Source organism: Ostrinia furnacalis, unplaced genomic scaffold (genome assembly GCF_004193835.3).
Source record: "Ostrinia furnacalis isolate ACB-3 unplaced genomic scaffold, ASM419383v2 OfSCF2303, whole genome shotgun sequence".
NCBI classification, from domain to species: Eukaryota; Metazoa; Arthropoda; class Insecta; order Lepidoptera; family Crambidae; genus Ostrinia; species Ostrinia furnacalis.
In genome coordinates, this window is record NW_021132542.1 from 191,550 (window position 1) to 206,418 (window position 14,869).

The window sequence follows — 14,869 nt, forward strand, 5'->3', positions numbered from 1 at the left end:
TCAACATCAAATAAACCGCACCTTCCGCGACGCGAACTTTAAAGATTTTCTTCTGACACAATCATGGTACCCCAACAATATTGGTGTTATTTGAAAGCCCAATAAATATCCTTAAAGAAAAATACATTTCATTTCTAAATAAATGATTAACATATACCATAAATGTGACTTGAAAATAGACCTCACTTTGGGCTCACCTCTGGGATCAATTAGACCAATTTTTATGGTTATAAAACCAAATAAACAATATTGGCTTAATTAAGTAACTTGTGCTGTTGTGATGTGACGTTTATTATATCATGAATTGCACGTTTAATCTACCTATCATCTCAGTCCGCTGAGAATCCACCCAATTTCAGTATCTTTGATACATAGCTTAATGTAGCTTTCATACCGCCGTATCAATTTGTTACTCGCTCTAATCTACACAGACCGGTGATGTACCAGCCACTACTTATCTGTGCAAAAATATAATATGATGTGTCTTTATTTCTCTAAGAGAAAAGTCTGCCTCGTGTTACACAAATAAGACATTCTTCTAAACCAAGGAGTCTACTGTTTATATAGCAGTCTACTTCTACGCATTGGGTTATCATTATAACCATCGACGTATCATGATGACATCACGACATATCCAGTTTGTAAAATTAGCGCCTTCAAGGCAATAATCGTGCCATAACTAATCAGGTAATCAGGAACCAAAGTAATGTAATTTTAATACCGACACGTGTCGTGTATCTTTAAATAAAGAAGATCCACGACGTTATCCGAACCAATTTACTGGACAATACGCAGCACTACCTTTTCGTCAAAATTAACTTCTTCTTCCTCGGGTTCATCTTCTTCCTGCAACAAACGAAGAATTTTTTTTTTAATTGTGCATAAATACCATAATTTAATATCGAGATAGCAATATATTATAATGACTAAAGCTTTGAATTATGTTACAACAGCGACATAGATAATGTTTCTCGAAATCTTTAAGGCACTTGTGTACATTGGAATCATTCAGTATTAAATTGGTTAAGATAAATAAATTATGTTTCGGTTTTAGGATATTTTATTATGTTTAGGTTTTTTATTTTTCAATTTATGTATGTGTTTTTCTGTATAATGCGATCTAAATAAAGATATTGTTCCTTTTTTCTATACTCACGTCAAAGCCGAAGCAGGTCTCAACGTCGTTCTCGAGCTTGATGCTCTTGGGGAGCTCGCGGGCCGGCTGGATAGCCTTCTTCAGCCGGTCCTTGTACAGCTTCCTCGGCATAACGGGCCCCTCGTCGTCATCATCCTCCTCTTCGTCTTCTAAGGAAACAAATTAAGATGTCTTCAATGTAGATTTCACCTTTTATCGGGCTTAGGAAATATCGATTAATCCTTAACCTGCCGGTTGACCAGAAAGTTCATATTTCCTTGGCACACTCACAAATAATGTGGCTTTCTATTGGTAAATTTTGAAAATCAGTTCAGTAGCTCTAGAGATTACAAACTCCTAAACTAAAAAAAAATTGTAAGAGCCAAAGCACATGATGCGTTGCAGCGGAGCCGGAGCGATGTCGCTGCGTCATCTCACACCGCGCCGCGACGCGCGATTTGGCGAAATCTTTGCGGTGCGGCGCCGCAACGAATCGTGTTCTTTGGCTATAACATTAATGTAGATTACCTTGTTCATAGATGAACTCTGGTGGCACCACAGCCACTTGATGCTCGGTGCCGTCTTCCAGCTGGATGACCTCAAGCACGACGTACTGCTGGTTGTCGTCCTCCACCGAGACCAGTTCGCCGCGCCGCAGGTCGTTAGAGCTCAGCCGCACGATGTTCGCGCCGTCTTCCTCTCGCTCTTCGTCCTCCTGCATATCCTCGGTTTGCAAATCCTAAACAATACAACGTTTGCGTGAATAATTTTGAAGTTGTTCAGAATAATGAAGCGCAGCATATTGTTAATTTAACTTAATTATAGCACCAGCTACTGAACTTATAACAAGGCAAACAAGTCGCAGAAGCATTGCAATGGCAGATGGTAAACAATATACAATAAAACTCTTGATCTTAAAATAAAATATTTCTTGCGTGTAATTTTTGACATAGTAAAAAAACTGATACAACATGTCAATCTAAAGAGAAGATTTTTTTATTTTTTTATTTATGTCTTTCGCCGCAAGTTATGTCTTTCGCCGCAAGCTATGGGTTTTTTTAACAATTAAAAACGCTAAAGCTATGGGTTTTTTAACAGTTTAAACAAGGGCTCTTTACTATTTATTATTATTATATTTAATATTATTCAGTCCATTTCCAATACTAAACACAGGCCACCTCAACTGACTAATTAAATAGTACTCATACGAAATGGAAAAGTACTGCGTGCGCAATTCTGTCCCTAACTCAGCCTACGTTCTTATAATTATTAGTAGGATTCAAGGTCACCGAAACATTCCGTTTAATAGTGACGGAGTTTCGCGTTTCTGAGTCATTGGTTTTCAAATTTATATTCTTACGCGCTGCGCATGTATTCAATCTTATTTCGCATTAGCAAGTTATACAAATTTCTGAAATTGCGGAAATATTTTTTTATTGCTTGTGCAATATTCGAAATTATCTATAGTAAAAATGATTCGCCATAATCATTGTTTTGCGAAGTCGCTTAGCCGTTAAAATTGCAAAATAAAAATAAAATTTTGCAACTACAAAAATATTCACAGCCACTATGTTAATGTTGTTTGTGTGCCAATAACAAATGTCCATCTGCAGTCGTACATCAAAAAGACAACGGTTAGATAACAGAGCATTGCATCTACATAAATACATTTTATAAACTGGACCAACCAGAGTGTGAAACTTAAATGATACCATTTAATTTTATAGCTGCCAGCCATAGCGGGAATATTTTCAAATGATCACTCACTAAGACTATCCAGGTGTGAAACAAATATCGATTTTATATTTTAACGCAAGCTTCTTGCATATTCACCTTACACCAATAGTGCTGGATTAATACGCCAAACTTATTCTTCAGTTAAAAGTTATCCGTTTGATAAATAAATGAGCAATAAAAACTAATCTAAAAGGAAAATATTTTATGTGCTAGCAATTCTTTTTGGTGACCCCTCAAGACGTGATGCTCCAAGCAATTGCATAATTTGCTTATCGGTTAATCCGGCACTGCATTACACGCAGCCTTCTTAGTGAGTGTCAGTTTATACTCATTTCATTTTATTGTATTAACATGTATTTTTCAAACATTCCAGCTACAGTGGCAGACGAGATAATCATAACATTAAACATATCATACCTCCAGGTTGTCGACGTATTTCACTTTCCGCTGGCGGCCGAGTTTCAGAGCCAGGGCCCTTTCTTGGTGTCCCGAATCGGGATCGTGCACGGCTAGGTGCCGGATCAGGTTGCCTTTGTGGGCGAAACTACGTTGGCACTCGTGGCACGTGTGTGTCTTCTCTTTGGGCGGCTTCGGCACGTAGTTCGGGTTATGGTAGAGGTTCTGGTGCCGCCTCAGCAGTTGCTTTTGCCTGTTGGACGGGGGATATATGAAAGCACCGATGGATGCAGAGATGCTGTAAAAACTATTTCGTTCGGGACATATTATTAAGACGAAACTAAGACTTAAGAAAAATTATGAATGCTATTTGAAAAGTGTTTTAAGTCTAGTGTTGTGTGTGGTTTCCTAAAGGAATCTATGCCATAAACTCAAATAAAACTAAATTTATATTCAAAAGTAGTTCAAAGACTTGTAATCTGAATCCTCATTATCCTGGTCATAAAGGAACATACCTGAAGGACTGGTCGCATTCATCGCAGTCGAATGGCTTCTCATCAGTGTGCTTGAACATGTGAGACTTGAGGTGGCGCATAGTCGTCGAAGCGTAGGGGCAAAGCTCGCACTTGAAACACTTCTCGCCCTCATGTGTCTGTGAATAAATGACACATTAAAACCTGTTTATTTTCACCAGTGCATCTAGATAAAGGATAAGAAAAATAAATATTTTTTACTCCTGACTATAAACATCTTCGCTGACATAATCCCGACGCACTAGCAAGTTGAAGTGGCAATGGGCAAGGCACATAGTACGCAGAACTGACGGCCGATGAGACAGCAAGGTTCTGGAGTGGATGCCAAATACCGGAAAGCGAAGCGTACTGTCTATCAGACATCTCAGGAGATGTAGTCGCGCGTGTTTTGTTTTCGATGCAAACTCGCGGAGATGAACAGGCCTGGTCCTATGGCTAAAATGATGATGATTTAGAACTTACCTTGTTGTGAATCTTGCAAGAATATCGGTCGGGGAACGACTTGCCGCAGCGCTTGCACTTCAGCGGCTTGTCAGACGTGTGCAGCTTCTGCACGTGTATTCGCAGGTCGGTCTTGCGACCGCACTTGGCCGGGCACAGCTCGCAAGCGTACACCGGTTTCTCGGACACTGTAACAAAGGATATTTTGAAATCTAGGAACATCACAAATTAAGAATCATGGTAGGTTAGTTGTTACGATATTTTACAGAGCACCGTTTTGTTATGTTTGGGCACTTGAAGACAAATTGAGTCAAATATTATAAACTATAGTTTGCTATGGATGCCCTTAATTTCTGTACGTCTGGGTCATTTGGTGGGTTTAATAAAAAATTCAGAAACAATTCCAATGTTTGGAGGATAAATAGACATAAGTTAAATTTTATAAAAAAAAATAACACCGACTCCAAAAAACCTACACTAAAAAGCAGAATAATAATTACTAATTACCTACTTATTTATTAGGACGAATTATTAATATTTATGTAGGTATACCATGATTGATACTTTTGGAGTCGGTGCAGGCAAACTTTACATGTTTCATAATCTTGGCACCGACTCCAGAAGTATCAATCATGGTATACCTACATAAATATTAATAATTCGTCCTAATAAATAAGTAGGTAATTAGTAATTATTATTCTGCTTTTTAGTGTAAAAAAAAAAAAAAAAAAACATACGGGTCGAATTGAGAACCTCCTCCTTTTTTTGAAGTCGGTTGAAAATGAGATAACAACTACAAAATGGGACTGCACCGACAAAATGAGACAACACCAGCAACATAGGACAATGCTAAAAAACGAGACACCACACACACCGTTACCTTTATTATTATTTGTAAGCTTTGGTGCTCACGGGTCAAAAGTGGCCCGGTCCCGGTCGGTTTTAAGCGCAAAATAATCGACAAAAGTGAAAGTGGTGCACTTGCTGGATCAAGTCTCTTGACTATATCATGGGATGTAGATAGAGACCATCCCCAGCCTGTACACAGGCGCTACTGCTGTTATTTAATTGGAGCGTGTAGTTCTAGCGGCTCCAACAGCTCGCCACAAAGCTGCCCTGCGGAGTTTATTATACACAGGTCATCACAAAAATCGACCCTCCCGCGACAAGCACTTTCAAACGTATGCATCCCCACTTCCCACCAATATTGGCACCATTTAAAAGGCTAGTTCTAAACTAATTCATTTCATTAAAGGAAAGATTTTTACCCCAAAAATGTGTCTGTAGAAGAATCCAGTCACTTCTTCAAAAAATAGGTAGTTACACTTGAGCCAACTTTTATGGCTATAAAACTGTTAAGTTGGGATTAATCGCTATCCATCTGTTAAGGACACGTGAGATCATTATTTGGTTTTATAACCATAAAAATTGGTCTAATTGATCCCAGAGGTGAGCCCAAAGTGAGGTCTTTTTTCAAGTCACATTATTTTATGGTACCTGTTGTTTATAAAAAAAAATTATGTGTTTTTCTTTAAGTTTATTTATTGGGCTTTTAAATAACACCAATTGTCACCGTGATTGTGTCAGAAGAAAATCTTTAAAGTTCGCGTCGCGGAAGGTGCGATTTATTTGATGTTAAGTATATTATTACCATTGTGGATGAGCTTGTGCGCCTTGAGCGAGTTGGACTGCGTGAAGCACATGTTGCAGTGCTCGCACTTGTACGGCTTCTCGCCCGTGTGCGTGCGCAGGTGGCGCTTCAGCTTGAACGTGTCCGGGGACGCGTACGTGCAGTTGGGGCACTGGTAGACAAAATGAGACAATGTTACACAATCAAAATCAAAAATATTTTATTCAGTTTAGTTAGACTAGTGGTTCTTAACCGGTGGTCCGCGGACCACTGGTGGTCCCTGGAGGCATTCCAAGTGGTCTACGAAGACATCGTAATAAACAAGTGATGTGACGTGATGAGTCGAGTCAACATAACGCAAACAGCGCACAGTGGGCGAGAAATCAACCTCCCATTTTTTTCAAAATAGGATTTTGAAAAAAAAAGTGGTCCCTGACAAGACATAAATTTGGTAAAATGGTCCCTCGTGACGTCATGACTTAAAGGTTAAGAACCACTGAGTTAGACCAATATTTTAGCACTTGTTTATGAACGTCAAAAATAATAAATAATAATAAAAAAAACTACATGTCGCCTTATCTTTTGGGCCCATCTGAACATGAGCCTATCGCAAAATTGTTCTAGAAAACACAATATAGAGATGTGGTAATAGGATTGTCGTTGACGCTAAGCGCTCCTGCACACGACGCCGCTACCGCGCCGCCGCCGCGCCTTTGCATTGTTTATACGCGCCGCGTGAACACCGCTGCCGCGCCGCCGCGTAAATTATGATTTGATGGCGCGGTGGCGGTTTTACTCGGTGCGTATGAACAGTGTAGCGGCGCGGTGGCGGCGTCGTGTGCAGGAGCCCTTCAGTGTAGCAATGTCACTGGTAAAATAAATGTCAGTTGTTTTACCTGATAGGGTCGCTCGCCAGTGTGGCAGCGGACATGGCGTCGCAGTTTGGACAGCTCCACAGAAGCGTAGTTGCACTCAGTGCACTTGTGGGGCTTCTCGTGGGTGTGCTTGTAACGCACATGTCGCACCAGCTCACCTGTAAACACAACGCAATGTAACAAACTTGCCAGTATAAAATAAATTCCGAGTTTATTTGGGTAGCCAAAGAGGCTGTGTGCCGACTCAAAGTAGTTTAAAGTCCATGCTAATATATTTTTACAGCTACCATGTAAACCAAATCAAACGACCTACTTTAAACAAAAATCGGACAAACAACTTAGTAGATGCGAGTTGAATACCTTTGCCTAAATAACATCAACGGATAATAACAAAATTAATTTTATTTAATGATAAACTTACCAGAAGTGGTGAACGGATTGTTGCAATACTTGCAGATGTGTGGCTTGAAGCCATTATGCATGTTCAAGTGGTTCTGCAGGGAGGCAGTGGTCTTGAAGCCCCGCTCGCAGACCGTGCATTTGTGAGGACGGTCCTCCGAGTGCGTCCTCATGTGACGCAACAGCAAATAGCTAAGATCACAGATTAAGATTGAGTCAAGTAAAAAACAATCATAATACAATAAGTGAGAATACAACAAAAAAAGATTTGCCAAACTGGATGAAGTCAGTCAGCTCAAAGTAATCATACATTGTGCGGGAAGCATTCAGTAACCTGACTGCTGACTGCATCCATTGTGACAAATCCTTTATGTTTATACTTACCGCCTGTGACTGGTGTAGGCACAGAATGTGCAGGTGAAGTGAGGACGCACGTACTTCCTCTTGGATGAACCTGCAGGCTTCGCGCCTCCAGCGTTGTCATCGTTACCTTCGTCGGTGCCCTCACCGTTTGTCTCTTCATCCTCGAAGTTGTATACATCGTCATTTCCTTTCTCCTCCTCTTCCTCCGCATTCAGTTTTTCCTACAAGAAACAAATAAAATATTCAAACAAAAATGATTGATTTTGAGGCAAAATCGCTATTTCATACAGAAATTGCCACCACATGGCATCACGCACGATGGAGCAGAATAAATTTTATTTATCTTACCTGATCAACCTTTATGTCAATATTGACATCAGGTTTGTTGTCTTCTTGTACAACAAGCACATAGCTAACTTCACCATTGCTGCTCTCCGATGGCACCAAAGTAACTGTTTGGTAGCTATCAGCGTCGACCAACATTTGTTCATCCTCTGCTATGTTCTGTAGCAAATGTGTAATTTTTGATAACAGTCCATTTTAGTTGAAAAATTGAATCATTACTAATAATGTTTGGAAATGGTAATGTAAGTAACTATTAATCATATTAAAAGGAAATACAATAATGTGCCTCGATGACCACTTTGTTTGTAAAATAAATAAACAATAAACCTACAAAAATACAAAGAATTTGATTTGCATTTTTTTTTTAAGATTATTACACTTACTTGTTATACTGCATATCTGGATTATAAGTGTAGATTTATTTGTTGATCACACAATAATAAAACAAATCACTTTATTAATGAGTTGGAGTTAACTTTGCAAAATATCACCAATATCTACAGAGAAATCCTCATTGCAGCTCATTTCAGGTACTTTCTAAATTATTTTATATTATTTGCTGCTATTTAACTAATAATAAAAAATACACACCTCAGGCTCTTCAGTCACAGCAGTAGGCAATGAAACAATGCTCTGGTTATCACCAGCCGGCTGGTAGTAGTATCTTCCTTCTTCGTCCACAAAATAAGTCACTCCCCCGTCCTGGTCTTCTTCGACATTGGTATTGACTATAAAATTGATTCAATTGGATTATCACATCTTAATTTAAAACAGAATATCACTTTATTTTAATATAATAAATTACCTTGAAGAGCAACAGTAGGTGTCTCTTGCACGTATGTTGATATAATTGGTTTGGTTTTCCCTTTTTTAGGGGGAGGCGTAGACGCCATGGCTAAAACAAAATAAAAATTTGATAGTAATGTAGTCTTTCGGTAAATTACAAGACTGCTGATTGATATAGTTGTCAATTATAAATATCATCAACACTTAGGCCACGGTACTTAGGCCATACTTAGCACCGTATAATTTGTTGTACGTGATTATGTTCATTAAACTAATTAATGGAATTATCCATTTGGTTTTTTTTTGTTTTGGATTTCACTTGAATTACCACTGAATTATGTATAAACTCAGCAGAATGCCGAAACTTCAAGCTAAAGTAACTCATATAAAAATGTCTTGGTGAGACTGGTGTTTCTCATTTTAGTTGAAATGTAGCATGAAGTATAATATTGATCACATCAGTCAGACTGACAAATATTTAACTACAAAACTAAGTTAGTGCGTGAGGTGTGGAAGCAGCACAGGATGGGCGACATTATGACACGACACAGCACACAAGTCGAACACATCTGAAGTCTCGCCACGGTAATACTATCTATATTATTACCGTGGTCTCGCTGACGTTTAATGTCACAAAAAGACCCACCCGTGGCTCCCATACCTCAGCTCAGGCACTCTCAGTTCTGACCTACACCTACCTATGATTTTTTTTTTGTGGATAAAAATGTGGATGGGATAATAGCTTCAAATAAAATATTTATCGAAAATGTAGCTTTCATATTGAGACATTATTTTTCCCCAACATGTGCTCGATATTACTTCCATGTAATATGACACACTAGCTTTGAAATTATGACCTTTTTTGTGGTCAACTGATTCACAAGTGAAAAATATGTAAACAGTGGTAGGATTGTATCACTAGTTATCATCTTGAATAATACAGCTAACAAAAAAAAGCTAGATGAGGAAGCAGGTTATTTGACTAAGCCCTTAACCTAGAGACAGGGAACTCAGTAGAATTACTCAATTAATTTCACTTCTGATTTCTGCTAGAATAAGTAAAAGAAACTATAGCATTATTGGCTTTAGTTTCTTTCTTGCGTATTCCATGATGCATGCAAAGTTACTTGGAATCTAGAGAGATAGAAATTACTATAAAATTCTGGAATTATTCTCCACCTCTGATTTTCATCAATGCAACTCCTGTATTTTCAAGATTTACAGATTGGCCTTCAAGGACACCCACTAATGGAGGTTTAGCAGCCAGAGGGGATAGCCTATTATCTTGGAAACAGCATTGAATTTAATCAGAAAGATAAATAAATACACTATCCTCTGCGCCAGTAATAAAACTGTGTTGCGGATAGATATGCCTTGTAAAAATATATTGACTAATGAGCTTTATACTATACTAGCTGACCCGGCGAACTTCGTACCGCCTTAGCGTAGAGATTTTCTTAATATTTTTTTCCGTAAGAACCATCCTTGGACTTCCACAAACATTAAAAAAAAAGAATTATCGAAATCGGTTCAGCCGTTCTCACGTGATGCCGTGACAACGCGAAACGGGTTTCATTTTTATATATATAGATTATATGGGCGATTCTCTGTAAGCTCGTAATCGGCTGTCCCGGCCGATTTTTTCAAAAAGCAATTATAATATTTAGAAAAAACACACTCGTAATAAAACTTTAACCCCAAAACTTTACGGGCCCTTTGTTTTTAGAACCATAACTATTTTTAGTTTTTTTCTAGACTCGATTAAAGCCCGAAAAATACAGTCCCCTGGCTGTCCCCATCACTGCATTTCCGCCTAGAAATGAGATTTACGAAGAAGATATTGAAACTACATACATCTGGCAGCTCATAGCATAAAGAATAATAATGAAATTATATTATTTTCGTAAAACAAGCTCTCATTACCAATTATATTTATTTAGTAAACTCCTGTAAACTTTGTCCCCAGAATTTTAATACAGTCCCCTGCCAAAAATTTTAATTCATAATATAAAAAAACTATAATAGCTACGATGTTTTTTTTGAGTGAAATGAAATGCAATTGCTATAAAATAGGCAACCTTGCCGAATGCGGCGTTGAGATGCCTATTTTTTTAGTGTCAGAGCGTCATTTGTGAGGTGAACACGCGCTTGAATCGCCACCCCACACAGTCCTCTGGTAAGTCATAATATGCATGTTAATTACTTAATAATCTCTAAATAAAGTATAAATTGATATAATATTTATGTCTCAATTGATCGGTAGATTCTTAAAACACTATTTAAAATCATTTTCGTAAATATTGTGAAATCTAGCCGAAATACACAGTCCCCTGGCAACAAAATATGACACATTATGTTAAAAGACCTAACTAAATCTCGAGCACAGTATATGGGCGTATTTGCGTTAAAACGTAAAACGGTACATTAAACGACTTTTTCTAACTGATTTATTATTGATATAGCACATGATAACAATTAAAATAATTACATGCATAAATAAAGAGAGTAATCGCTTAAAATATTATATTTACGTTGTCATTTAAGTCTCTTTACGTTGAACAATATACATCAAATTATAGAAATATGCCGACGTAAAAGGGCAATGCGTAAAATCTCAAAATATATAAGAAAAATATGAAAATTGATAACAGCAGTAGCAAAAGCATTACATGTTAAGGCTAAATGTGAAATTTCATTAAATTCGTTTTAGTAGGTCAGAAGATATGACCCAAAAATATGGTTCTGGCCACTAAAATGGCTCTCCTGTAAAATTTACTTTTTTCACTTACGCCAGTATACGTAGGAGCCATCGATTTTGTTTACTATTGATTTGCTATAAAATAATAAGTAATTGATCAATTTAAAATGACTTTTTCTTAAAGTATAACAGTCCTCTGTCTCAATTAACAGTCCCCTGTCATGATTTCTTGGAAAATCGCTAATAACTCGGAAAATATTAATAATTTCAGTGGGACTCCTTATCTAACTAAAATAATAGTCAATTTTCTTTGAAATGGAACACGGTTTTTTGGAAAATGTTAAAAATAATTGCCAGGACAGCATTTGTATGGGACCTGTACGAGCTTACAGAGAAATGCCCATATATTTACAAAACTGAGGACAGATGACTAAAAGGTATTAAACCTTTTTAGTAATAATACATTCCCTAACTATTTAATAACAAAAACAAGTGAAATTGATATTTTATCACTCTAGAATTGCCTTTTTAAACTGTTTTACGCATACCTGTAAAACGCAACAGCAGTACACAGTAGGTATACTTTGCAAACCTAGACCTAACCACAGGTCATCCATTTTATTTCATGATCAATCAATAAAATTTAGTGAATTTATTTTTACCAGGATAACCTTCAAGTCAAAAAAGCTAAGTAAGGATGTCCTATATATATCTATTGGAAACAGTAGCTATAGTACAACAGTAGGGCATGTACAAGAATTTCTTACCAATGTATTGATTAAGTAGGTAGTTAAGGTAAATCACCTTCACAATAAATGAGTAGGTAGGTATTAATACGCAGAGGGCATACAAGGCGCGATACGTTATTGATTTTAATAAACTGCGTAAATGTACCTTGATGTAGGTCAAAGTAAGAACTAATTCCTTTTTTCGTAGGTGCTTACCTACATATTTATACAGCGAATCATGGACCTATCACCGAATGAATATCATCAGGAGAAATCAAAGTAAGCTGGCCTAAGCGATACCGTTAATACCTATTATACCCAATTTATGTACCCTACTTACTTAGCGGCAGTAGAACTCCCTGTTCAATATTGTGTTTTCCGACAAAAGGCTTTTGATAATGATATAAACACAAAAAATAAAGTATGCACGACCGAAGAAACTTTCGTTTCGAATCTACCTTACAACCACGGTACACTGGAAGTAAAGGTAGGAATGAATAAATACGGCCGCCATCTTATGAACGAGCCGTATTTGAGCACATCGACTGAAACAATAGTTATGAAAACTAGAGATCAATCACAAAATATGATCAACAAATTGCACCGATAGATACAACAAATTAGCGCCACAAAAATGAAAACTATTGAAATACAACACAGACGGCGCTGTAGGCGCTGTCGCCAACGCCAAATGAAAATTATTTTCTATAGAATTTCACACAAGGATTACTAAATACAATAGGGTCAGGAATTACGTTACATGCGAGATATCTGCAAAGCTTACCTGATAAGTTTGTAACTAGTTTTGGGCTTGATAAATTAGCAACTTTCAGGTAAAAGAATTCACTCACAAGTAAAACTTCTTAAATTTCTCAGTGAGGGCGTTCCGATCAATGCGATCGTGACGCCAAAATGGCGGTCGATTTACGAAGAAATTCCAAACTAGGTCCTAATGTTGCCAGTAAAAAAATTGTGCTGAAGAACCATAAACAAATATATTTTAGTTGTAGAGGTTTGGATTAGAGCCCTTTAAGCCAAGAAATACTACCATTGTACTGTAATAGTAGTTTTTTTGCCTAACTTAATTCCAAATAATTTCACAGTACAGAAAATGTTTCTCTCGCTAATATTAAATATTAATTAAAATGTTTGTCAAATTGTATATCAAGCCTGATATCATTACTTAAGTAAAAAAACAGTTTTGGTTTGTAAGAAAGGTATAAAGCTAATTAACGAATATCTAACTGAAAAGCAGATTTGAAATGGAATTAGAATAAATTAAAACTTGCTTGTTTGGTACCTTTCTGCGCTTACTGGCTGACAATTTAGCCAGAGTTAGCCAGGTGAAGAAGCCATGGTGAAGCTGAGGAGCGACTCACCTTCAGCTACCAGCTAAGTACAGTTATTAGGTATAGCCTGACCAGGAACATAAAAACCCTGGCATAGAGGCGCGTCAATTGCATTTGATAGTGCAACACTGAGTACAGTCGTACTTGGTGTTAAATTAATATGCTAACTTTATGTATTAGGATTCAGGATTACGGGCTAATTTGATATTTTCATAAATTAACGAAAACATATTATTATAGGTAACCTAGTTTAAATAAATTAAATGAAACCATCAATCGAGTTGGTAGGATTTATTTTATTTACATCAATAATCAAATTCAGAACTTGAATATTCAACTGCAATGTCTGCTCATGAACGCTTCAAACTCGGTACTTCTTTCCCGATTCCATAAAATTCAACACTTAGAAAGTGACAAAGAACTTTAAAATAGGTAGTTGAAACAAACCACAGCTAATTTTCATAGTGGACTGTACTATACGATAAACATGTCAGTCAATTTGACAACCTTTGTCGGAAACATTATTCAATGAAAATATTGTCCGAACCCTTAGTATTTCTCTTCGACAAATACTTTAACACATTGTGAACCACTTTTCTTTCACGACTATAAAAAGATTTTAGCAATTTAATTCACAAAATCAATTGCGCACATTTAAAATAAAGTTTGTTTACACTTTGACAGCAATAGACTGACATGCAAGGTGACATGTCAATGAAGTTTTCAGTTACTGTTGCCATTAAAAGAAATTAGTACCATTAGTTTTCCGCAACATGGCGAGGGTTTTTATGTTCCTGGTCAGGCTTATAGTCCGAAAAGAGATATTATATAGGCTTTATTAATCTAAGTAGATATAAAGGAAAGGGCAATGAGGAAATAAGCCATTAATCCGATTACGCGGAAAGCCTTTGTTTATTTTACAAAAACTTAGTACTTAAGTATTAGTACAGAAATCAAATTGCGGTACTTTACTAGAGTTTATTAAACCACTTAAATAATATTTTGGTACCTAGTAAGCTATGTAATTCATTATACTCGTATCTTAATAAAAACATCTGAAATCTTTTCAAAAGTGTATTAAAATATAACAAGCGAATGCGAACTCTACTTGAATTCGAAATTTTTATTTAAGTTGTTTAGTGAACTCTTTACATGCACAGTGTTTATTTTGGTCCATTTACTTAGGTATCATCCGAATTACGAGTCTGACTCACCTTTATTTAGTATTTTTTACCTACTTAATAATATCTTAATGTTTTTTAGGCCTCTGATTTCCTAGTCGATTTAATCCGTTCCAATCAAGTTAAGCCCTTATGGTAATAGTAGGTACCTACTTAATCACCGTATTTTGAACATTAATGATNGGCTTGCTCGTTAGAGCGTTAATCTCATCTAAAACTCTCCCCCACGTGGTTATAAAGATATTAACATTATTTTGGTAAGAAAAACACTGA

General features: G+C 36.8%; 1 protein-coding gene across 2 annotated transcripts; it reads right to left on the reverse strand.

The window, feature by feature from the left end:
• Positions 1 to 305: 305 nt before the first annotated feature.
• On the reverse strand, positions 306 to 12,997 carry LOC114354975 (transcriptional repressor CTCF). Of its 2 annotated transcripts, none has more exons than XM_028307599.1 (14): positions 12,851 to 12,997; positions 8,660 to 8,749; positions 8,446 to 8,582; positions 7,858 to 8,013; positions 7,531 to 7,730; positions 7,169 to 7,338; positions 6,769 to 6,905; positions 5,894 to 6,044; positions 4,264 to 4,430; positions 3,784 to 3,920; positions 3,290 to 3,521; positions 1,664 to 1,874; positions 1,157 to 1,305; positions 306 to 846 (listed from the first exon to the last, which is right to left on the reverse strand). In XM_028307599.1, the coding sequence occupies exons 2-14, from the start codon at positions 8,745 to 8,747 to the stop codon at positions 778 to 780; spliced, it is 2,004 nt and encodes a 667-aa protein (XP_028163400.1). In that variant the 5' UTR covers positions 8,748 to 8,749; positions 12,851 to 12,997; the 3' UTR covers positions 306 to 777. The 2 variants fall into 2 exon arrangements, with proteins under 2 accessions (XP_028163400.1, XP_028163401.1); XM_028307600.1 differs by lacking the exon at positions 12,851 to 12,997 and adding an exon at positions 12,407 to 12,654.
• Between the last annotated feature and the right edge of the window lie 1,872 nt (positions 12,998 to 14,869).